Genomic DNA, 25,454 nt, shown 5'->3' with positions numbered 1-25,454 from the left:
CTGAGAGTCCTAATATTTACAGTCAAGCATTGAAAAGACAACTTGATTCTTTTGTTTTGTCTGAAGGAGTGGCTCTCATACAATATGTCGATGACATCTTGTTGGCAGCTGACACCCCTGAACAGTGTGAAAAATGTACTTTGTCCTTGCTGTCCTTTCTTGCTTCCCATCATCACAAAGTATCACGAAAGAAATTGCAATATTGTAGACCGAAGGTAACCTACTTAGGTCACCTTCTGTCTAAGGAGGGACGTGCACTTACACCAGATCGCATTCAAGCCATTTTAGACACACCAGTGCCCCGTACTCAGAAAGATGTCCGTGCATTCATTGGCCTTACTTCTTTTTGTAGGCAATGGATATTAGGATTTTCACATATTGTTAAACCCTTGTTGGCACTTTTAACCAAAGACACCCCAATGCCCCTTCCATGGACAGATGAGTGTGAGACTGCTTTCCGACAGTTACAACAAGCTCTTTGTTCAGCACCAGTGTTAGGAACTCCAGATTATACTAAGTCTTTTTCATTATATGTACACGAGAAAGATGGATGCGCATTGTCAGTTTTAGTGCAGACACACGGCGACAAACAGCGTCCCTGTGCATATTTTTCAGCAGTTCTTGATCCTGTTGCTCGTGCGTTACCTGGGTGTTTCCGTTCAGTTGCAGCAACAGCTGTGTCAATACGTCAGAGTGAAGGGATAGTTTTGTCACATAAGCTGTTGGTGCTAGTACCCCATGCGGTTGATGCCCTTTTAAATCAGACGAAGACGCAACATTTAACTAGCGCTCGTCTGACAGGATATGAATTGACATTGTTGGCCCCTCACATTACACTAAAGAGATGTGCGACATTAAACCCAGCCACTTTGTTGCCATACCCGGTGACTCAGGCTCAGTCACAGGAGTCTCATGATTGTATATTCCTTACTGAGGAACAGACAAAGGGTCGTGTTGATTTACAAGACACGCCCCTTTTAAGTGTCGATGGGGAGCTATGGGTTGATGGGTCCTGTTTGAAGTTACCAGATGGTACAACGTCAGCTGCATATGCAATTACAACACTTCAGACGGTAGTTGAGACAGCTCGTATCCCACAGAAGTCAGCTCAGGCAGCTGAGCTAATAGCATTGACACGAGCGTGTGAACTCAGTACTGACTTATCTGTGAATATTTATACAGACAGTCGCTATGCCTTCGGAGTGGCTCATGATTTTGGGCTACTCTGGAAGGAGAGGGGTTTTCTTACATCCCATGGGGTGCAGATAATGCATGGAGAATTAGTGCATAATCTCTTGACTGCTTTAACATACCCGAAGAGAATAGCGATTGTTAAATGTAGCGCACATAAGAAAATAGTTGATAAGATAGGGCGAGGCAATGCTTTTGCAGACCAAACAGCCTGTGAAACTGCCATGCAGCGAAGCACCACGTCCATGTATGTAGTAAAGTCACAAGCTGAACGCTGGCATGATACCAGGCAGGAAGTGCTAGATATGCAGAGATCTGCATCTGCAGAAGAAATTGAGCAATGGTCCAAGGAAGGAACATTGGATGATGAGGGCTGTTGGAGGAATAAAGAGATGAGTAAGTGGAGATTGCCGACAGCTTATTTACAACCTATGATTCATATGGCACATGGGCCGGCACATGTTGGAGCCTCCTCGATAACGAAATTGCTTACGCAAGTTTGGGAGCATCCAGAAATTGCCGGCACAGCTAAAAAGATGGTACAGTCCTGTCTGATTTGTCTTCAGCATAACCCTAGAAAAGGGACACAAACTCCAACAGGAGGGTTTGCTACGCCAACTGCACCTTTTGAAGTCTTGCAAATGGATTACATCCAGCTCGAGCGCTGTAATAACTTAAAGTATGTCCTAGTAGTGGTATGCGCCTTCAGTAAGTGGATTGAGGCATACCCTACGAAGGACAATACAGCTCTCACCACTGCAAAGGTGCTTTTGAAGGAATTTTTTCCTAGATTTGGTGTTTGTACATTTTTATGGAGTGATAACGGTCCCCATTTCATTGGGCAAGTTGTCGAATATGTCTTGAAGGGGTTAGGAATAACACAAAAGTTCCACGCCGCCTTTCATCCACAATCAGCAGGGTTAGTGGAGAGGTATAACGCCACACTTAAATTAAAATTGGCGAAAATACTAGCCTCCACATCCCTGAAATGGGCAGACGCGTTACCTTTGGCACTGTTGTCCATTAGATCAGTGCCACATTCGCGGTCTGGCCTTACTCCCTATGAGGTGGTGTTCGGCAGGCCTATGAACATTTGGGGAATTCCTAAGCCACGTCCCCTACACGACGTACCGTGTGTATTGATGAGTGACTATTTAGCACAATTGACTGACAGTTTGGTCTCTATTCATCAACAGGTTCGAGAAGCTCTTCCGGACAGGTCTGCAGGTGAAGGCCATGGACTCCGGCTGGAGATCAGGTGATGATCAAATCGTTCCAGAGGTCGAGCAGCTTGGAACCGAGGTGGCGCGGCCCGGAGCAGGTGCTCCTATTGACGAGAACTGCGGTTCGAGTAACGAATAGGAGGAGTTGGGTGCACTCCACCCACTGCAAGAAAGTGCCGTCTACCTTGGTGGATCCTGTTGCTTTGATCGACCATCGGGACATCTTGGATACAGAGAAAGGCCAGGCCATATCACCTGACGAACCTGAGGAAGTCTTCCCGGACCACACGATTCCTGGAGTATCCCGATACCAACTGAGACCACGGAAAGAGCCTGCATCGTCGAAAAAGACTGGTTGAGCAACCTCCCTGGGTTAGTGAAGCGGAATGCCGATGTGGCAAGGGGGGGGATCAGTTCTGTGTAGTGTAGCGACACCCGTCTTGACCCTCGGTGAAGAAATCAACGGCTGCCCAGGGATAAGAGCTCCAACGGTTGTTTTAACAAATAAGCCGATTATGTCCATAATAAGATCCACTGTTTCTAAGAGGAAGATCATTTGTACTATGGGGTTTGTTGTTGCTATGGTGGCTGTAGCAGAAATAACCTGGTTCGTTGAGAAGGTGGCTCCTGCCCGAGAACTTTTGATTGCCACTACTCCGGTACCAGTTGAACACCACTACTTCACGCTTCCCTATCATGAGCAGAAGCATCGACAATCCTACTTGAATAATACCTTCATTCAGATGTTGCATCATACTCACAATGCTACAAATACTACCAACTGTTGGGTGTGTGGGATGATACCTGCACATCAGAAGAAAGGAGGAACACCTTTTATTCCCCTTCCCTTTTCTCATAATGGTTCTTGCCAAGCTTGGTATGCGCTTTTGTTTGCATCTGGGAAACGTACAGTAGGTGGGCTTCTTTTTCGCCTCAATAAAGTATGCTACCAAGACAACGATGGTTATCCTCAAGCCAACGGGACTAAATGGGAATGGGAAGAGTATCAACCGGACAATATTTCAACGCCATATATTTTCACAAATATGAGAACTTTTCCTAGTAATAAACAATTTGTGATTTCTGTTACTAGAGCTAAAGCAGATTTATGTGTAAGCAGTGTTGGAAGAATTCCAGTGGGGAAAAGTGAATGTACTGTGATTCTGCCTATTGAGGGTACAAATAATAGCACTTTCATAGCCTCACCCAATACTTACTTTATCTGTGGTAGCCACGGATATTATCACCTACCTGTTGGATGGTCAGGCGTATGCTATGTATCTTTTCTATTGCCCCCTGTGTTTCTGGCACCTGCATCCTACCACCGAGACTTTAAGTTATTTACTGATATCTCTAAGAACAGATATAAGAGGACAATAAGTGTTGACGAAGTAGACCAAATAGATACCACTCTACAACAGTATGTTGATTTTAATCTGGGTTTGTTCTTCTTTGTGGGAGCTGCATTAAACAGTAGGAAAATTAGACGATTGACTAGAGTTGTGGAAGCTGTTACCAATCAGACAGCCTCGGCGCTTGGAAATATTACAGAGGAGCTGCAAATTGCAAGGATTGTAGCTCTCCAGAATCGAATGGTTCTAGATGTTGTTCTGGCTGATCGAGGTGGTGCATGTCGCATCATCGGTAGCAGCTGTTGTGTATTCATACCAGATCACTCACCTTCAGTATATGACGCAATATCAAAACTGCATAAGATTGCTGCAGAAATTCATCCAGAGACTGGTACTTGGACTCTAGCTGGATGGTTCTGGACTCTCGTTTCTGCTTGGGGCTGGAAGCTATTAACTATCTTGTGTATAATTATTACTGTTTTATTTACATGCTGTGTATGCATCCAATGTGGTCCAATGCTTTGCTCCATTTGCATTTCTGCTTGTATACCTGTTAAAAGGAATATTGAAGAGATCAAGGCCCAACAAATGTTGAATAAAGAAGTGGCCGAAATAATGTTAATAGATGTAAGTGATACATATTTAGATTACCCTAGAGGAACAGATGTCTTCAGCTAATGCTAAAAGGGTTGTCTGTTGTAAATTGGCAGCGATTGGATTAGCATTAGAGGAATCCATCTGGTATTTAGAGGCTATCTTGTCCATGTTGTAGAATCCATTTTGTATTTCTGGCAGCCATTTTGTTTGCCATGTGCTCACCATGTGCTTTGTCCTCCCTTAGTGTTGACTGCTCTTGTAATCTGCCTAGCAACAAACTATATTTAGTATCCTCTACTTCCGCACAGTAGGTGGGCTTCTTTTTCGCCTCAATAAAGTATGCTACCAAGACAACGATGGTTATCCTCAAGCCAACGGGACTAAATGGGAATGGGAAGAGTATCAACCGGACAATATTTCAACGCCATATATTTTCACAAATATGAGAGCTTTTCCTAGTAATAAACAATTTGTGATTTCTGTTACTAGAGCTAAAGCAGATTTATGTGTAAGCAGTGTTGGAAGAATTCCAGTGGGGACAAGTGAATGTACTGTGATTCTGCCTATTGAGGGTACAAATAATAGCACTTTCATAGCCTCACCCAATACTTACTTTATCTGTGGTAGCCACGGATATTATCACCTACCTGTTGGATGGTCAGGCGTATGCTATGTATCTTTTCTATTGCCCCCTGTGTTTCTGGCACCTGCATCCTACCACCGAGACTTTAAGTTATTTACTGATATCTCTAAGAACAGATATAAGAGGACAATAAGTGTCCACGAAGTAGACCAAACAGATACCACTCTACAACAGTATGTTGATTTTAATCTGGGTTTGTTCTTCTTTGTGGGAGCTGCATTAAACAGTAGGAAAATTAGACGATTGACTAGAGTTGTGGAAGCTGTTATCAATCAGACAGCCTTGGCGCTTGGAAATATTACAGAGGAGCTGCAAATTGCAAGGATTGTAGCTCTCCAGAATCGAATGGTTCTAGATGTTGTTCTGGCTGATCGAGGTGGTGCATGTCGCATCATCGGTAGCAGCTGTTGTGTATTCATACCAGATCACTCACCTTCAGTATATGACGCAATATCAAAACTGCATAAGATTGCTGCAGAAATTTATCCAGAGACTGGTACTTGGACTCTAGCTGGATGGTTCTGGACTCTCGTTTCTGCTTGGGGCTGGAAGCTATTAACTATCTTGTGTATAATTATTACTGTTTTATTTACATGCTGTGTATGCATCCAATGTGGTGCAATGCTTTGCTCCATTTGCATTTCTGCTTGTATACCTGTTAAAAGGAATATTGAAGAGATCAAGGCCCAACAAATGTTGAATAAAGAAGTGGCTGAAATATTGTTAATAGATGTAAGTGATACATATTTAGATTACCCTAGAGGAACAGATGTCTTCAGCTAATGCTAAAAGGGTCATGTAAATTGGCAGCGATTGGATTAGCATTAGCGGAATCCATCTGGTATTTAGAGGCTATCTTGTCCATGTTGCAGAATCCATTTTGTATTTCTGGCAGCCATTTTGTTTGCCATGTGCTCACCATGTGCTTTGTCCTCCCTTAGTGTTGACTGCTCTTGTAATCTGCCTAGCAACAAACTATATTTAGTATCCTCTACTTCCGCACATGCCCAGTTGAGTTTGCAGCTGCTAGTATCATGTAACTGTCAGGATATGTTTACCAGTGTTAGCAAACTGTCAACTCCTCCCACTTGTCGACTGTGCAGTTTCTGTATGACCATATCTGTGCATAACTCCTCTCAAGTATATTTGTACCGTCTTCTTTTAGCCCCTGAGTGGGTATAAAAGGACCATGGCCCTGCTGTTCAGTGTGCTACTTCATTCAATACCGAAGGGTGCTGTCTGAATGTAGTTCCACCTCATGAGGTCTATTAAACTCTGTATTTTCTATTTCAGTTTCTGTGCCAACTTCTTTCCAATAGTCTGAGGACTCTGTGCAGAGAAGGGCGAACCCCTTGCACTGGTAGGCCTAGCTGAGGCCTATTTTCAACAATGTAAGCAAGGGCTAAAATATTATCCATTGTGGACGCGCCTGGCCTAAAGCCCTTTTGGCATCTCGGTAGGATTTCATTTTCATCAGCCCACGTCTGCAGGTCTTGTAGGAGGAGACTAACATAACCTTTAGCCTCAATGTCTAAAAGGGCTATCAACCTGTAGTTTGAGGGGTCCCCGGTATTGCCCTTTTTATGGATAGGTTGTAATAAAGATCCTTTCCAAGTCTCTGGAATTGTTGAATTTGCCAGACAATGCTAGTAGAGCGGCGTGAGTATGCTACTCCAGAAGTCGCGGTCTTCTTTAAATAATTGCCCTGGTAACCCGTTAGGGCCTGGTGCCCCATCCTTTCTAATATTTTTTTTAATTGTTGTCACGTGTTTCCCTACGACCAGGGCTTCTGGAGGTATCTCCATATTTGATACGTTCCTTACCACTGCCGATCCGGATTTGTCTTCTGCGGCTACTAGTGAAGTTTCGGACAGAGCGGTGATGGAAGAGAGCTCTTGGTTGTGCGCAGATGTAAGGTTTTGTGCGTCATAATATAATGTTGTTACATAGGTTATCCATATGTCACTAGCAACCACATTGCACCTATCTTGGCTATGACCAGAGAGCTTGTTAATGTATGCCCAGAACTCAGCCTGTTTATTTGGATTTAGCAAGGAAAAGACATGTAGCCACTCCGAGTCTTGTTGTTTTCTTTTATTGTCCCACGCGTATTTCCTATGGATTTTCTTTGCTAGGAGTTGGTTTTGATATGTTTCGTATTTTCCGTTTTGCTTATGGATCCGTGTGGCTGTTCTGAGTGACCTCTTACTTTGCTCCACATTTTCGCATCGTGGAGGAAATTGGCGACAAGACGTTTCTATAGCGACTGGAGAGTGTTTTTTACCTTTCAGAATTTGGTATACCATAGTCATTAATTTAGTCCAATTCTCATTAATATTACCTGTCGTGAAATCTTCGGCAGTTCCAGGCCAATTATTTTTCCACCGTGTTAGGGCTGCTGTGTCTATTTTTGTCCACTTTAGTCTCCTTGGCAAAACATATATTTCTTCTCCATTGGCATTACCCACAGAGATGATGGTCTGAAGGCGGGCCGTGTGTAGGATGATAGATATGGCAAGTGGGAGATGGTCACTAGTTGGGATAGGAAGTTTTTGAAATTCCGTCACTTGCCCATAGAGGCGACCACATGTAAAAATATAATCAATTGGTGATTTAAATAGCCCCTGTGTGTCTTTGTTGGAGGCCAATTTAATACCATGGCACGTTTGTATTGATTTTAATCTGTGTATATTTAAGAATTTATTCATCGTCATTCCTGCTTTATCTGAGGGCAAAGCTTTGTCTGGTTTCATTCCAAGGTTTTTCGTATTAATATCTCCGGCTATTACGATCCCACAGTTTGGTTGACTGCTCAGTAATTCCTCAAGGGTATCCACTAGAGTTTTCATGTCACTGTGTCTGGGGGCCTCATTGCTATTCAAGTAGATATTCACAAGAATGATCTTTATTGGGCATCCGTTTAATTTCAATCATTGTACTAGGACTGCCTGAACCATGTCCATATTTAATAAAGGTTTTATTTTTATGTTGCTACTAATCCGCGTGTATATTGATAAGCCCCCCGACGGTCTTCCAAACATGTTACGCTTTTTTGCAGGCTGTTGAAATTCCATGAAGTCTGGTATGGCCATTGGGATGAGCGACCGAGTTTCTTGCAGACATACCAGGTCCCCTGACTGCAAGAATTCAAATACTTCCTTGTTCTGTAATGAGGCTTTTAGCCCATAAACATTCCATGGGATTATTTTGAGGAAGTTCATTTATTGCTCAGGCAACCATTTCCTTGTATGCTAGGAGCACGTGCGCTTTGTTTGAGCGGACTCGGGCAAACACTGAATTTTTATGTTAGGGAATGCTGTTGTGCGAGGGACATAATTTGTCCCTTTTAAGATGGACTTTCGTGGAAGCTGTGTTGGATTTAAACGCAATCCTCTTTTTAGCATAAATGGATTTTTCTCTTCTTCTGCGGTGTGAACATTAATCCCCCAGTTTGCAAACCTTTCTTTTTCTTTCATAATTTTTTGTACAAACGAGCCGTCAGTTCATTTTAGTATTGTTGACTCTCTGGTTGTATTGTTGTCCAGGATTTTAAATTGAACTTGGGTGAGGTCTTCACTGGAGATGGTTGAGAGCTCTGGGATGTGATGAAAAATGTGTAGAATGTTGGACCTGTTGAATGTGTCCGTACTTCCCCGTGATGTGTATTCAGGTGTAAAAATAATTGTATTATTCTTCTCCTCTTTATATCCTTGTACTGGTTGGTTGGCCATAAGGGAATGTGTGGCAAATCGTCACGTATTTGTTGGAGATACTTTGTGGGCGATATTGGCTTCTCGGGACCCCTGTAACTCACTATTATTCAGTGATGTAGATGCTATCACTTCTCTATTTAGTGCTGTCAGCTGAATTTTCCTATGGCTTTCTTCGTGCTATACCTTATTCAGACTGCCTATACTGACCAATTGCGGAGACTCATCTGATTTGTGCTGTGACTGCTCTTCCTTATTGTTGACTGGTCCATTCGAAATTGTTTGGAATATAGGATTATTTGGTATAGTTTGATATTTTGCCTGGCTTTCTCTTTGGAAGATCGGAAAAACTTTCTGTGGTTCAAGGTTCTTGTGTGTGGGCACCTGTGTTGCGAGTTTTTTTTTTAGGTCGGACATCAATGGATTCTCTAGCGCCCAGTTGTAAATCCTTTGCCTTTCTTTGTTGTTTTAAGTTTTTGGCCTGTTTTTTCAGGCGTTTCTCTGCCATTCTTGAAAGGGTTTTACTCAGTTCTGTGGTGTGCTCTAATTTTGTGACCCCACTGTTGTTACCATGTGAGTTCTCATAGATTATAGATTCCTCAGGCGATGTTTTCCTTTGACGGGGGGCTGATGGTGACTGCAAAACTAATGGAGATATGCCTGCGCACAAAATTGTTTACTGTCTTGTGTGTTCGTCAGTGTCGGATTTGTTTCTGCTAAGCCAGTTTTCCCCTCGGTTGTTTACAGTGCTCACTCCAATTTCAGTTTGTTGTTCATTTGGGGGGATTGTAACTCCTGCCGGGCTATTCGTGCCGTTTTGTGTGCCATTTTCTGCAGGCCCTTTGACTATTCTGAACTATAGTTGCCTCTTGTCTTTGCTTTAATTCTATTATGATGGATGTTAGCACTTCAGGCAAAGTGCTAAGTTTCTCTACAATTGGAAGGCATGAGCACCTAGCAGTTGGTTGCAGCCTCAACGACTCCATTTTTCCGTCTAGGGTGTTGATTTTAGTTTCAATGTTAATCATGGCTATTGCGAGAGCCTGTATAGTATCCATTTGAGTTTCCAATTTTTGCGTTTGCCACGTAAGTGCGTTGATGGTTGTTGCTAATGTAGTATTTATTGAGGATAGCAGAGAATTTTGGTTGAAACATCCGTTGTGGAGTGTACATTTTGTTTCGGTGGTTGAGTGAAGCAAATTCTGATTTCCCAAAAGGCTATTCTCTTTCTGTTCCTCCTGTACCTCCTGCAACGAGAGTGAATTTTGATCCAGAACAAAGCTTTGAATTATTGATGAACTCTGTATCAGGGCTGGGAATTGAGACAAATTATACTGGTTGTACCCGCCCCCGCCCCCTGCCTGTAAATTTGTTTTAGCCTCTGCGTGAATATGTTGGCTGTCTCTATTTGTCTGCTCCAATGTTGACGATATTTCCAAGACTTCCAATTTCCCCTGACTTAATTCCTCTTGTGACCCTCTTGGCACTTCCGTGTGCTCTAAAACCGATGAGATTTCCAATATTTCTTGATGTACTTGCGCCATTATGTCTTGCTCTTTCTCCCCAAACAAAGGAAGGTCTAAGGCTTCAAGCCTTTTCTCATGTGTGCCGGAACATTCTGGCCATGTGACTGATTCAAAGACTTCTGAGTCTCCCAGCTCTAACCCGTCTTTCTCCATTCCGGCGCTAATCCCATAGGGTAGCCGTGTCTCATTATCTGGACTTCCTGTTTCGCAGCTCAGGCCAGGAGCAGTTTGTGGTGTTGAATGTACTGTGCCCTGCTGTATAACATACTTTTTCCTAGTTGGCTTTGGGCAGGCATTGCTGGCACTGGCGTTAGCGTTGGTGTTGGCATTGTTAGCGTTGTTGGCGTTGTCGGCGTTGGCGTCGATGGCGTAAAGTGTTTACTGATTGACTTATTTATTAAATGTGGGTTTGAGGTTGATGACTACACCGAGGGGGTAGATTCCAACCGCGCTTGCCCCCTTGTCGATGGCTTTGGTCTAGAGTCTGTACCATTTCCTGCGCCAGTTAGTTTTCGCTGAGTGGAAGTGACGTAACAGATTCTGTGGTTGATGAGTTGAGCGCAGACCAGCGCCTTTCAAAGTAAAGAAATATTAGGTTGGACAAGGGTCCCGTGGGATAAAAACAGGACCTTTCATTTGTTCAGGATAAATCTTGGGAGATCATATTTGTTAAATAATTACAGGTTCCTATTTTTAAGGCATTTGCATATTACAATCGGAATATAATTTTGTTTTGTTTCTAACGACCAGCCTTTAGTGGCGGAAAGGGTCAACCAGTGCACGTCCAGCATTATCTGCTGGATGAGAGACAACTCACTCAAGATTAATGCAGAAAAGACTGAAGTGCTTGTGATTTGCTCTCATAATTCCATATGGTCCAACATTCATTGGCCAAATGTCTGCAGATCCATCGCCACCCCTGTCAAGTCAGCTAAAAACCTTGGGGTCATTTTTGATAACACTCTAAGTTTTGATGCACAGGTCAGTTGCATTACTAGCACTTGTTTCTACATCACCAGGACCCTGAGAAAGATCTTCCCTAACATTCTATCAGAATTGCACCAGACAGTTACTATCGCCCTTGTCACTTCACAGAAGGACTACTGCAATGCACTTTACCTTAACATCAATAGTTCCTCCTTGAACAACCTTCAGGTCGAACAGAATACGGAAGTCCGTCTGATTCTGAGCATACCCAAACAGCACTTGGCCAGAGAAGGGATACGTTCCCTACATTGGCTCTCGATCAGGAGGTGAATTTCTTGCAACGCTCTACATCACAAAGGACCCACCCAAATGAATAAACGCTTTCATTGGTACATTCCTGGCAGACCACTTAGATCCTCAGGCTGCCAAAAACTCAGGATCCCCAGATTTCGGAAGACTAGATGGGGGGGACGCTCTTTTTCAGTGGCTGCCTCCAAGCTGTGGTACACTCTTCCTATCTATGTCTCAGAAGCAGATTCTCTTATCTCCTTTCAAAAACATCTGAAACCCTGGCTTTTTTCTTCTCAGATTCCTGACTCATAGCTGCATTGCTCCTGCTTGTTTTTCTGTTCTGCTGCTGCGCTTTGGCACCTTCGGGTTTTAGTGCGCTCTATAAAATCTATCCTATCCTATTAGTCTAATGTTAATTCTATTGTTTTCCTTAATAGGTGTGTTTTTGAGTACATATCCCTTTCTACCAATTATTTATTGTTTATTTAACGCAGGCAAACAGCATATTCTCTTATTTTCCCTTACCTTACCGTGTTTTGTACATAATCCGTACATATCACTGCATTGTAATTATCCGTCCCTTTACTTTGTCTATGGCCCGATTTTACTTTCTCCCCAATATTTTTTCCTGACGTACTTTCAGACACATTTTTGGTCTATTGTAACAACAGATCACCTGGACAGAGTTAGCAATAGTTTTCTATCGAGACTGGTGTAGGAAGGTAGGATGTGCTTCACATGGGTACCCCCACTTTTTGCTGGTGTTTGACTGTTTTTCGACCTTAGCCTGGCTGCGGCCCTGCTAATCAGGACCACAGCCTAGCTGCTTCCTCTCTAAAATGGTTTCCATGTACATTAGGTACATATCTAATTGGATTCTGGAGTGCCTTATAAGCCCCTAGCATATGGTATACTATGTACCTAGGGCATAGGTACCTCAGAGGCCTACCAGGGGCTGCAGCATGTATTATGCCACCCCTGGGAAGCACTCCAAAATGACACCACAGGTCTGCTACTGCAACCTGGGTAAGGGTGTGCTTGCACCCCTTACTGTGGCATAGGCTACCTATATCACTACCTTATACAGACATATATAAACCTATAAGCCATTCCTATGGCAGGCCTTGACAATCCTGAAGGCAGAGCGCTTGGTTTTATGTGAGAGGGTGTAGGAGAGTAGGATCTGCACTTATGTGGCCCCGACTTTTTTTCTGATGTTAACACTGGTTTCTGGCTATAGTCTGGCTGGGTCCCTGCAAATCAGGGCCCAGTCTCTCTGTTCTCTCTTAACAACTTGTAGTGCATATTAGATGCACTAGTGATTGGATACTGTGGTACCTTATGAGCCCCTAGTATATGGTACCTTAGGTACCAAGGGCATAGGTACTTCACAGGCCTACCAGGGGCTGAAGCATGTATTATGCCACCCCTGGGAAGCAGACTAAATCTGACACCACAGGCCTGCTACTGCAGCCTGGGTGAGGTAGTGTTAGCACTCCTCACTGAGGTATAGGTTCCTATATCTCACCATACCCACACATATTAACCTATCAGTCACCCCTAAAGCAGGCCCTATCAATCCTCAGGGCAGGGTGCTTGGTTTACAATGTGAGGGGGTGCCTCTGTATGAGTACGACCTCTCTGCAGCCCGCAGAGTCTATTCTCTGTGGCTGTTTGTGGATGCAGTTAAACCATATACTCTTAAGTGCATTATAACCTCCCAGTAAATGTTAACTTTGGAATGACTTCATCAAAACATGTTGTCTTGGAATCATACCCCCACACCAGTAACTGGTGTGGGAGTATGATCCCACCCTTCTAGAGGGGATGACATGTACCCACTGTGGAAACACAGTAGAAATCTGTAAGAGCCCTGGCATCACAAAATGGATGCCACCAGCACAGACACTGGGCTGCCCTCCTGCTGCTGACTGAAACTCGCAGTGGAGGAGGCCCAACAATAGGCATCCTGTCACAGGGAGGTGTCACCACCTTCCAGACAGGATTTAGTGTATTGGGGCTGGGTCGGTGCACTCCTAGAGTGCTTTGAAGTCCTGCACTGGGGGAGCAGTAGGCTCCTCGGTGCATATGCCAGCTCAAACCGGTTCAGGGGCTACCTGTCCCTGCTCTGGCGCGTAACTGGACAAAGGGAAGTGGGTGTAACCACCCACACCCACTCCCCTGACCCTCCCAGAGGAGTGGTCATAGAGCTAGTCCCGCCCTTCCTTTTAGTATAAGTTAGGAAACCCTTGCCATTGCAAGTTAGATATCCCTGGACGATGCTTTACAAGAAGAAACCTGGTCCTTCGACGTTCCACTACTTTTGGAAGACGGAAGAATCTCCCTTGGAGTCAAGGAGTGACTCCCCTGCTTGGCAGGCACCAAAACTTTGACTCAACGGTCACAAACTTTCCCACTCCCGCTGGAGCCCGAAGTCCCTGCAGCCCCGGAAGCGGATCTCCTGACTTCTCGACGGCTATTGTGAGTCCCCAGCACAGCTGAGGCGAGTGGACCCCACGAGTGACGAGGAACAGCAATACCCGGGTACCGTGCACTATTGTCGAGTGCAACTCCTTCACGACGTTCTACAAACTTGTGCTTTGGACCATTTGTGGCCCAAGCCTCCAGCAGGTTGTGCACCGAAAACCAGAGGCCTACCCCGTCCTGAGTGACCGTGAGCTCCTGCAAAGCATTTCCTCACGAGGCGTCTTCGCGATCCCTTGCCCGTTGGCTTGTGGGTCCCCTGAAGACTTTCTGATTGAACCAAAGGACTCCCCTGGCTGCTCCAGGCCTGCCCTCACTTACCCTCGCTGGGTGAGTCCCTCAGACCTTGCTGGTCTACACCATTGACTTAATTTACTTTTCACGAGACTTGCTGTTGCCAAGGCTTGTTGGCTCCAATCCGGTTGCCGACACCTCAGTCAGCTGCAGACGTCGTGGGATACTCCGAATCCAGCTGCTGGTCATCGTCGATGCCTCCTGGTCCTCGTGAGTGAAGAGTCAAAACACCCTTGATCACCTGAAATCACCCGACTTCCGTGGGCATCCATCTTCCTGGCCCCGGGTCACAGGCAAGTGACTGTGAACACTGTCCCTTCTGCTTTCAGGTCATCTTCATCTTGAATCCAGCCTTGGATTCCACCGGACACTAATTCAGTGTGTTCCCACACTGCACGCGTCTCCCGTGGGTCTTTTACTTACCTGCCTTGGGTGGATTAGTGAAGCCCCAGCGATTCTACAGGCCCTAGGCCTTGTCCCCTTGCAAGTCGACTTTCCTAAACCTCTTTTTTAGTATATGGTCTGGTACGCCCCTAGGGCCCCAGCCATATTTGTGCTTAACTTATTGTGAAACGTTGATATTTGAATGTGTTCCTGACTTCTAATCTCATAAAGAGATTAGTAGAGTGTGTCTAGAAATAAATACATATATATTTGATATATATACCGGTGTGGTGTCCTTTCATTTGGTAATTCAAGAGATTATAAGGTAAAACAAGCTGCTTTACATTCCTCAGAGACTTAGCCTGAAGGCTGCTCCCCACAGCTACCACTAGGATAGCTTTCTTTAAAAGGTTGCCGTAAACCTATCTACCATAAGAGTCGAATTGGACTGGTGCAAGTTGGCAACTATAACTAGTGACCAGCATATGCCAGGCCAACTTCTCACAGAGGGTGCCCAAGCATGAGCTGAGCCCCTCTGCAGCATTCGAAAATACTTCCTTATGCCTGTTCTGTGATACAGCCATACCATAAACTCTTAAGTGCATTATAACTTCGCGGTAAATGCTAGCTTTGGGATGGCTGCATCAAAACATGTCGTGTTTGGTGTCAAACGCTTTGGAATACAACCCTTACCCCCCCCCCCCCCCCGCCAGTTCTGGCGGCGGGGGTAGCATTCCACCCTTCAAGAGGGAGAGACATGTTCACACTGGCTAAACCCGGTTAAAACTTTCCAAAGCCCTGGCATCACAAAATGGATGCCACTGCCACAGACACGGGTCTGGCCTCCTGCTGCTGGGGGATACTCCGGCAGGGGAGGCCTGGACAATAGGTTTCCTGTCACAGGGAGGTGTAACCACCTCCCCAGACAGGCAGATGTGTATTGGGGCAGGGTGGGTGCATTCAGAGAATACTTTTGAGACACTGCCAGGGGCACACAAAGTGTTGCTGTGCATAGCCCAGTTCAAACTGGTTGCAGGGGCACTCAGCCCCTGCTCTGGCGCGAAACTGGACGAAGGGGAAGGGGTGTAACCACCCCCACCCCAGGCCCACCCATAGGTGGGGCCTTAGAGTTAGTCCATCCCCTAAACTTAGTATAAGTATAGGAATCCAGTCCCTAGGACTTTAGATTACCCTGGACGAACCTCTGCAACATATATCCTGGACCTTGGACTTTCTATCACGACTAGAAGACGGAAGAAATCTCCTTTGGGGTCAAGGAGTGACTCCCCTGCTTGGCAGGCACCAAAGAAGCAACTGACCGGTCTGCATTGCGGAAGCTCCTGCCGGACGCCGAAGTCTTTGCATCACCAGAGGTGGATTTCCAGACTTCCCCGAGGCTACCCTGAGTCCACAGCAAAGCTGAGGCCCGTGGCTATCGTGGGTAACGTGGAACCGTGACCCCTGGACACCGTGAACTTTTGCAGCAAGACTACCTTCCTGGTCATTCTCGAAGTTGTGCTTTGGGCTCCGAGTAGCCCCAGCCTTGAGCACCTCCTGCACCGAAGATTGTTGGCCTCCACTCCACGAGTGACCCGTGGGCCAGCTCCAAGTGCGACCGCTCGAGGCTCCTTCGCGATCACTAGCCCGTTGGCTAGCAGGTCCCCACGAAGGCAACTACACTTCTGCTTGGGCTTTTATGGTTGCTCCAGACTTGCTCTTACTTTCCCTCTCTGGGTGAGTCCCTCAGACATTGCTGGTCTGCACCACAGTCCTTTCTCTGATTTCCTGAGACTTGCCGTTGCCAAGGCTTGTTGGGTCCTTTCTGGTCGCCGACACCGCAGCACTCGACAGACTTCGTGGGACACTCGAATCCGGCTCGTGGACTTCGTCGACGCCTCCTGGACCTCGTGGCTGAAGAGTCAAGACACCCGTCAACTCACCTGAAGCACCCGACATCTGTGGGCATTGGTCCATCCTGCCCTAGGTCACTGGCAAGTGACCCAGACTCTGTCCCCTCTGCTCCTCTGCTTTCAGGTTCCTTACATCCTAGATCCAGGCTTGGATCACTCCGGACACATCTCCTCTTCACGGCAGCAGCAGTTCTTTTCAGGCTTCCATTGGAATCGACGACGCGACCCGACACCAAAAGACACCTATGCACCCGGCTTCCCTGGGTGAGGTAACTCGAGTACTCCGGTGTTCTCGTGGGTGCTAGCCCTAGAACTGTCTAAGTCCAAAAGGATTTGGCCCTAGCTCGATTAGAAGTGTACCTAATCTTTAAAATTCCAACTACGACATTCCCCATAAAAGATAATAGGAACCCGCGGTTGTGTTTTCACACGGCATACGGCTCCCGTGGGTCCCCTGTGTCACTACCTTGGGTGGTTCCTTGGGGTCCCAGCGATTCTAGAAGCAATGCTTTTACTGATGCTTAAACACTTGTAACTAAAGTACTTCGAACTCCAGTGTCATAAAGAGACTAGAGGGGTGTGTGTTATCTTAAATATAAATATTTTGAATATATACCTGCTGTGATTGTCTTTTCATTTGGTCATTCAAGAGATTATAGACTGGTAAAACAAGCTGCTTTACATTCCTTCAAGACTTAGCCTGAAGGCTGCTCCCCATAGCTACCACTAGGATAGCTTTCACATAAGGTTGTCTTTAACCTATCACCATAAGGGGTTGTTTGGACTGATACAAGGTGCCCACTAGAACTAGTGGACAGCATATACCAGGCCACCTTCTCACAACTGGTGAGGAAGCAGATGAGAGCTGTCAGCAGGAGGCAGAGCTTGTCTAAGAGTCGGTGATAATGTGGATTGTTTACAATTTAATAATTGGATGTTTGGAGCATATGTATTCATGCTTCTTTAACTTAGGACAACTTCAGCCTCATCATTCACCTTTTTGTGACGTCGCTGTTTAACATGTGAGCTAAACTGATGTTTTATTCTGTATCATAATAAAGCCTCGTGGACTTGATTCCTCATGACCACCTGAGCAGGGTGCGCTTTCCCAAGGCCAGAGCAACGGTCCCGGAGTGAATAACACACTGAGCCACATTTCATGTACTGAGAACAGAATTATTTTTGATGGGCCAACTTATGCATTTCTGTTCTTTAACTCTTTAGATACATCTTAAAACAGAGATCCTTGCCTGTTGTTCATTACCAGAAATGCTTTATTCTTGCCATCTGTACCTCTGTGACTTCACTTACTAAAACAGGTATGGTTCCGGCGGGGAGCACCAAAGTCTGGTAGGGACGACACCACTCCTGGCCTGATGCCATCATAAAAAGAAGGAAATAAATGTATAGGTTTGCGCACTGACATCCATCTGGATGAATGCTCTAGGAGTTCCTGTGGGAGGGATGGTGTGACATCCGGAGTCTGTCTGGGTACATACTGTTCTAGAGCCAGTGGAGAGGGCTGGTGTGCCATCCAGAGTCAGTCTAGATGAACACTCCTCTCTGTGGGAGGGCTGATGTGCGATCAGTCTTTGGGAAAACTCTTACAGCACCTGTGGATGGGCTGCTGTACCATCTGGAGTCATTCTGCGTAAATACTCTTCCAGTGCCTGTGGGACGGCTGGTGTGCCATCAGGGGCCGTAGTACACAAGGTGCCCAGGGGGCACAAAAGGCGTTTGCACCTGCTTTGCACGCCACCTGGGCACTTTGGTATTATAGAAGGGGCCACAGACCCTTCTGCGCCCCCTTCTGTAATACCAATAGCTCTGGCACACATAAAGCGTCAGCAATATCTTCAGAGGGCAGTCCCTCATTTGCATGGGGTTGTACTCCATGCAAATGAGGGAATCCCTTTGCCTCTGCGCCCATGCCGAATTACAGACGCGGGTCGAGAGGCAAAGAAGCTCTCAGGAGGCACACTGACAGTGCGCCACCTACAATATGGCGCACCTTAAGTGTGCCCCCTGATGGCAGACCACTGGAACCCCCAGACATCCCCTTGCAGGTAGGTGCAGTCACTAACTGCACACACTTGCAAGGGGATCTCTAATTCCCCTTCAAAGTGCAGTCAGGTTGCCGCCTGCACAGTGAAACACGGAGCGGCTACTTCAAAGCCACTCCGTATTTCACTTGAATGCGCTGCCCCCAAGGCAACTCCAGTTAACGGCGGCCATGAGGGCAGCACATTCAACGTAATAGGGCGCACTTTCCTTGTTTGCACTGGGCGCACCAGTTTTAAGGTGCGCCGGGCACAAACAGGGAAAGTGTGCTGTATACATAATAGGGCCCCTGGAGTCTGTCTGGGTGAACACTCTTGCAGCGCCTGTGAGAGGGGTGGTGTGCCATCTGGAGTCATTCTGGGTGAATACTCACTCAGAGCCAGTGGAGAAGGCTGGTGTGCCATCCAGAGTCAGTCTGGGTGAACACTCATCCAGAGCCAGTAGAGAGGTCGGGTATGCCATCCAGATTCAGCCTGGATGAATTCTCTTCCAGCGCCTGTGGGATGGCTGGTGTGCCATCTGGAGTCTGTCTGGGTGAACACTCTTTTATAGCTTGTGCCCTGGGGTATAGAGTAGGATGGAAGGTGTAGTTGAGAAGAGGAGGTGCTCTGGGGTATAGAGGAGGATGAAAGGTGTAGTTGAGGATAGAAGGTACTCTGGGGTATAAAGGAGGATGATAGGTGTAGTGGAGGATAGGTGCTCTGGGCTATAGAGGAGGATGGAAGGAGTAGTGGAGGATTGAAGGTGCTCTGATGTATAGAGGAGGATGGAAGGTGCAGTGGAGGATAGAAGGTGCTCTGGGGTATAGAGGAGGATGGTAGGTATAGTGGAGGCTAGACAGGTTTCTGGGATATAGAGGTGAGTGAAATGTGTAGTGGAGGATATAAGGTGTTCTGAGGTACAGAGGAGGGTGACAAGTGTAGTGGAGGATAGAAGGTGATCTGGGGTATAGAGGAGGATGGTAGGCGTAGTGGAGGATAGACTGAGCTGGTGGGCTCAGTCTGGGTTTGAATCCAAGTATGTCCACTATTGTGATGATGACTAGGATGTGAGAGAAACAAAGATGTGATCTTTCAGCACAATAAAGACTGTGGATTGGTGTCCCAGATCCTGAAGTCACCCAGGGGGAACAGGTGCTTTGAGATAGTACAGATGTGCTGGATGAGATGAGTGCCATTCCTTGAGGAGGAGTGACTTGGGCACCAAGTAAGCTTGGTCTTTATTTGGGCTACACAAGTCCCTCCAGGGGGAGTGAGGTGGGCACCACGAAAGCTACTTGGGCTTTACCTGGGCTACATAAGTAACATTGACAGGTTTAGGACTGTAGAAGCAAATACACACTACAATACAATACAATGGTTGAACTATCAACACACAGATAGGTCAAGACCACAATATCGATTCTCGACCATTGTCGAGGCAAAATTAACAAGAGTAAGCCTACGTTTACCATGGGGATACTTAGGGAGTTGATACTATGGTTAAAATACATCAGTCGGTTGAAATTTCAGGGGTTGATATTGTGGCAAACAGTCACATAAAATAGAGTATGCTGATCGTTGATACCTTTAATTAATGAGTACTCGGCGAGTCACAGACCAGTTCTTGATCTCAACTCATAAACAGAGAGGCAACAATAGCAGCAAGACAATAAGTGAAACAGTTTTTCTTGAGCCTTCAATGTTGAAGATTTGTGCTTCTTTATTGTATGACGGCAGAAAAAACAGCGCAGTCAACGCGTTTCACCCTCAACAGAGCTTCATCAGGGCCAAATTGATCACACTTAATTCGTCATGGAGTTTATTAGGGAAAAAACGTCTTTCAAAAGTACTAATGGCACATAAACAACCATGCCTTATAACTGGAAGAATCACATCTACCATCCAGAAGTGGTCCTAAGTTTCAGGAACACAACAACGATCCCATACAGGAGTGAGGACCAGTCTGTCCTACCCCGTCATCTTAATACCCCTAAGGTCAAGGGAATATCGTTTTGTACCCAAGCCGTGTACGGCCAAAACAATGCTCTAACGGATCCGGTTCCGGATAGGACAGACTGGTCCTCACTCCTGTATGGAATCGGTATTCTGTCCCTGAAACTTACAGCTGTTATTTAAAACAAGCTGCTGGCATAGATCAAGAGTGCTCTCCCAACTTGGCTATGACATCTCTTATAAAATGCTGTTACAGCCCTTAATCTGAACCGAGCATGTTTGCTTGCCTTCTGTTTCTCGCTCTGTCACTCGCATTGCCATTACATACAGATCCTGCAGCACCAGCACTTACTCTGACCATCACAGAGATGAGAGGTGCCCAGGGGTTCTGCAGAGGATGGCAGGAGGTACAGATGAGGCTTGTGGGTGCTCCTAGGCTTGGAGGAGGCAAGGGGTGGTGTTCAGAGGCACAGAGGAGGATAGCAGCTCCTTCTAGGTGTAGCAGAGGCCACGAGGAGCTCAAAGACCTAGAGGAGGTTGGCATGTGGCCAAAGGTACAGAGGAGGGTGGAAGTGGTATCGAAGGATAGAAGCTGCCCTGGGGTATATAGGAGGTGTTTTGTGGTATAGAGGAGGATGGAAGGTTTAGGTGAAAATACGAGGTGCCCTGGGGTATAGAGTAGGATCGAAGGTGTAGTTGAGAAGAGGAGGTGCTCTGGGGTATAGAGGAGGATGAAAGGTGTAGTTGAGGATAGAAGGTACTCTGGGGTATAAAGGAGGAGGATAGGTGTAGTGGAGGTTAGGTGCTCTGGACTATAGAAAAGGATGGAAGGAGTAGTGGAGGATTGAAGGTGCTCTGAGGTATAGAGGAGGATGGAAGGTGTAGTGGAGGATAGAAGGTGCTCTGGGGTATAGAGGAGGATGGTAGGTGTAGTGGAGGCTAGACGGGTCTCTGGGATATAGAGGTGAGTGAAAGGTGTAGTGGAGGATAGAAGGTGATCTGGGGTATAGAGGAGGATGGTAGGTGTAGTGGAGGATAGAAGCTGTAGTGAGGTATAGAGGCGGATGGAAGGTGTAGTGGAGGATAGAAGGTGCTCCGGGGTATATAGGAGAATGGTAGGTGTGGTGGAGGATAGAAGGTGACAGGTGTTCTGAGGTATACAGGAGGATAGAAGGTGCACTGGGGTATTGAGGAGGATGGTAGGTGTAGTGGAGGCTAGACGGGTCTCGGTGATATAGAGGTGAGTGAAAGGTGTAGTGGAGGATAGAAGGTGTTCTGATGTACAGAGGAGGATGACAAGTGTAGTGGAGGATAGAAGGTGATCTGGGGTATAGAGGAGGATGGTAGGTGTAGTGGAGGATAGAAGGTGTAGTGAGGTATAGAGGAGGATGGAAGGTGTAGTGGAGGATATAAGGTGCTCCGGGGTATATAGGAAAATGGTAGGTGTCGTAGAGGATAGAAGGTAACAGGTGTTCTGAGGTATACAGGAGGATAGAAGGTGCACTGGGGTATTGAGGAGGATGGAAGGAGTAGTGGAGGATTGAAGGTGCTCTGAGGTATAGAGGAGGATGGTAGGTGTAGTGGAGGCTAGGCGGGTCTCTGGGATATAGAGGTGAGTGAAAGGTGTAGTGGAGGATAGAAGGTGTTCTGAGGTACAGAGGAGGATGACAAGTGTAGTGGAGGATAGAAGGTGATCCGGTGTATAGAGGAGGATGTAGGTGTAGTGGAGGATAGAAGGTGTAGTGAGGTAAAGAAGACGATGGAAGGTGTAGTGGAGGATAGAAGGTACTCTGGGGTATAGAGAAGGATGGAAGGAGTAGTGGAGGATTGAAGGTGCTCTGAGGTATAGAGGAGGATGGTAGGTGTAGTGGAGGCTAGGCGGGTCTCTGGGATATAGAGGTGAGTGAAAGGTGTAGTGGAGGATAGAAGGTGCTCTGAGGTACAGAGGAGGATGACAAGTGTAGTGGAGGATAGAAGGTGATCCGGGGTATAGAGGAGGATGTAGGTGTAGTGGAGGATAGAAGGTGTAGTGAGGTAAAGAAGACGATGGAAGGTGTAGTGGAGGATAGAAGGTGCTCCGGGGTATATAGGAGAATGGTAGGTGTGGTGGAGGATAGAAGGTGACAGTTGTTCTGAAGTATAGAGGAGGATGGGAGGTGCACTGGGGTATTGATGACAATGGTAGGGGATCAGAGGCTTAGAGGAGTATGGAAGGTACTCAAAGGCACTGAGGACCATCTTAGGTGCTCAGAGGTGGAGCAGAGCATGTACAGTGCTCTGATATGGGAGGTGCTCAGAGGTACAGAAGATGATGATAGCTGCTAAGAGGTATAGAGGAGAGTAATGTGGCAATCATTTTGCTAATGTGTACCTCGCAACTAGACGAGGGTTTGAAATATAGGGTATATTTTTCCAGAAGCCATTGTTATTTTTTATTTGCCATTGGTTGATTTATACTTTTGGCCCAGGTTAAGGGAATGTCTCTTCAGGCCGAGTGTCTCGTAACTTCAAGGGACAGTGGAGGATCAAAAGTATACTGAGGATGGTGGCTGATTCTCAAAGGTATATAGAGCAGGGTGCAAGCTGCTAAGACCTGTACTGAGAGGAGCAGGAGGTGCTCAGAAGTATGAGGGAGAATGGCTTGCGCTCAGAGGTATGGAGGGGCAGTGGACATTGAGAAGTATACTGAGGATGGTGGCTGATTCTCAAAGGTATATAGAGCAGGGTTCTAGGTGCTCAGACACGGGGGGCTCGTAGGTGCTAAGACCTGTCCTGAGAGGGGCAGGAGGTGCTCAGAAGTATCTATGGGAAAATGGCTTGTGCTCAGAGGTATGGAGGGGCAGTGGACATTGAGAAGTATACTGAGGATGGTATATAGAGGAGGGTGCAAGCTGCTAAGACCTATACTGAGAGGAGCAGGAGGTGCTCAGAAGTATATGAGGGAGAATAGCTTGTGCTCAGAGATATGGAGGGGCAGTGGACACTCAGAAGTGTACTCAGGATGGTAAATGATTCTCAAAGTTACTTAGAGGAGGGTGGTAGGTGCTCAGACATGTGGGGGCTGGTAGGTGCTAAGACCTGTACTGGGAGGGGCTGCAAATACTCAGAGGCATATAGACAAGAATGGTAGGCGCTAAGAGGTATGTGGAGGAGAATGGTAGGGTTATCTCGGAGGTATGTAGAGGCTACTGGTGGATGCTCAGAGGAGCGTAGGGACAGTAGGTGGTCAGAGGTACACTGACAAGAGTAGTTACAACTCAGAGGTGTATATAGGACAACGGCAGGTGCTGACATAAGTAGAGGGATGGTAAGTTACCTGTCTCTGGTCCAACAGACCTGAGGTCCAGGCCTGGCTGCTGCTCTCTCTCTCCCATGTAGTCAAGGCCGTTGTCATCGTACGCCTCTGGGAAATCCATGGGTCGGTCGCTGTTGTCATAGTCGCGGGGCTCTTTCATGGCCACTGGCTGTGCCCTGCTTGCAGAGGTGCTCCCTTTCTCAGGGTTCTCTCGGGGCAGGTACAATGGTGCCAGATCCTGAGGAATGGAGTTAGGCTGACCCAGCTGCTTCATGTATGAGGAGAGAGCACCGGTCCATGCTGAGGCCTTGAATGGTGGGGATCCTCCTCTGGAGAAAGGGGGTGCAGCCTCAACCCTCTGTTCAGGTGGAAAGCCCACAGAGAGGGAACTGAATTTCAGGGGACCTGAGTGCCCCGAATCCACCTGAAAATTCAGCTGCTACCAGAAGAAAATACAAAAAGCAATGTCAAGGCTGTTGCATGGTTTAAAGCATTGCGGTAGTGAGTACAGACTCATAAACAAAAGAAGTTAAGTCTCCCTGATTCTTCTGGCATCCACAGTGGAAATATACCATTTTACAGGACAAAAGCAGCCAAGACCTAGAACGAACTCCCCCTTCACCTCCGACGGAGCGCGACACTGCACCAATTCAGGAAGGACCTCAAGACCTGGCTCTTCGAATGACCCTAACCGAGCTGCCCACCCCCAGCACCTTGAGACCCTCACGGGTGAGGAGTGCGCTCTACAAATCCCTGATTGATTGTTTGAATGAGTACTTCTTAACAGCCTAGATCCTATGGCAAAACCTTTATCTGTGTCCGCTAGTTCCAGGGAATGCAGGAACAAGTACCAAAACCATGAATAAACCACTTGTTGATGTAGAGAGCTTCAAAGGCTGGTTCTGTGAAAAGGTCTTCATCTTTTTCTTAGTAATCCATACATTTTACATAAAGATTTAAAGTTGGGAAAGTGAATGCTGGAAAACTAATGAACAAGTGACTTACCTTCAGTAACACCTTATCTGGTACAGACAGATCTAGCTGCAAATTCCCTACCTTCGAATTATCCCCAGGCGCCAGACTGGATCTGGAAGCTTTTCTACAGCAGTACCTCTGCAGGTTGGTAGAGGCCTGAACCAACTTGTACAAAAACTTGGGAAAAAGAATAAGATGAGTCGCAAAGAACAATCCATAGAAAAATATGTATCACAAGTGGTATCCAGGAAGGGCACATTTAAACAGCCACCCCGTCGGCATGGGCCAAGACGGAAAAGCGAGCTGGCTGGCAACCAACCACATGGCCGTGTATAAAAGGAAAGAAGCTGAAAATAACACCACCAACTGAGTGGTGACAATCAGGCGGGAGGGAGGCCGGTGAGAAGAAAAACAATCTCACGTGAATAGAAAAATAAGACCCTTATGGAGAACAGTAAATGGGTCAAATTGTGCAAAGCCAGCACGGGGAGGCCTACGCAGCTAACCAGTCCCCGTCTGACGGAAGAATAACAGACAGGGAAGGTACCTGGCCGAAGCAGCGGACAAGACAGAGGAAATGGCATGGAAATACCAATGCCACAAATGAAGGTCTCAACTATGGAACCAGTGTAAAGAGCAGAAGTAACCATGGAGAGG

General features: G+C 46.5%; 1 protein-coding gene across 5 annotated transcripts in view; it reads right to left on the bottom strand.

The window, feature by feature from the left end:
• PTPRN (protein tyrosine phosphatase receptor type N) overlaps positions 1-25,454 on the bottom strand; it is a 472,242-nt gene that overhangs the window by 194,440 nt on the left and 252,348 nt on the right. For 3 of the 5 annotated variants that reach the window (XM_085650114.1, XM_085650115.1, XM_085650117.1), the window contains exon 6: positions 23,844-24,261. In XM_085650114.1, coding sequence (XP_085506240.1) covers positions 23,844-24,261 — 418 coding nt within the window. The remainder of the gene's footprint in view (positions 1-23,843; positions 24,262-25,454) is intronic. The other 2 variants (XM_085650116.1, XM_085650118.1) reach the window with 1 other exon arrangement.

Source organism: Triturus cristatus, chromosome 3_2 (assembly GCF_964204655.1).
Source record: "Triturus cristatus chromosome 3_2, aTriCri1.1, whole genome shotgun sequence".
Taxonomy (NCBI): domain Eukaryota; kingdom Metazoa; phylum Chordata; class Amphibia; order Caudata; family Salamandridae; genus Triturus; species Triturus cristatus.
Note: the sequence above shows the minus strand (reverse complement) of the source record. Positions and strands in the feature narration are given on the sequence as shown.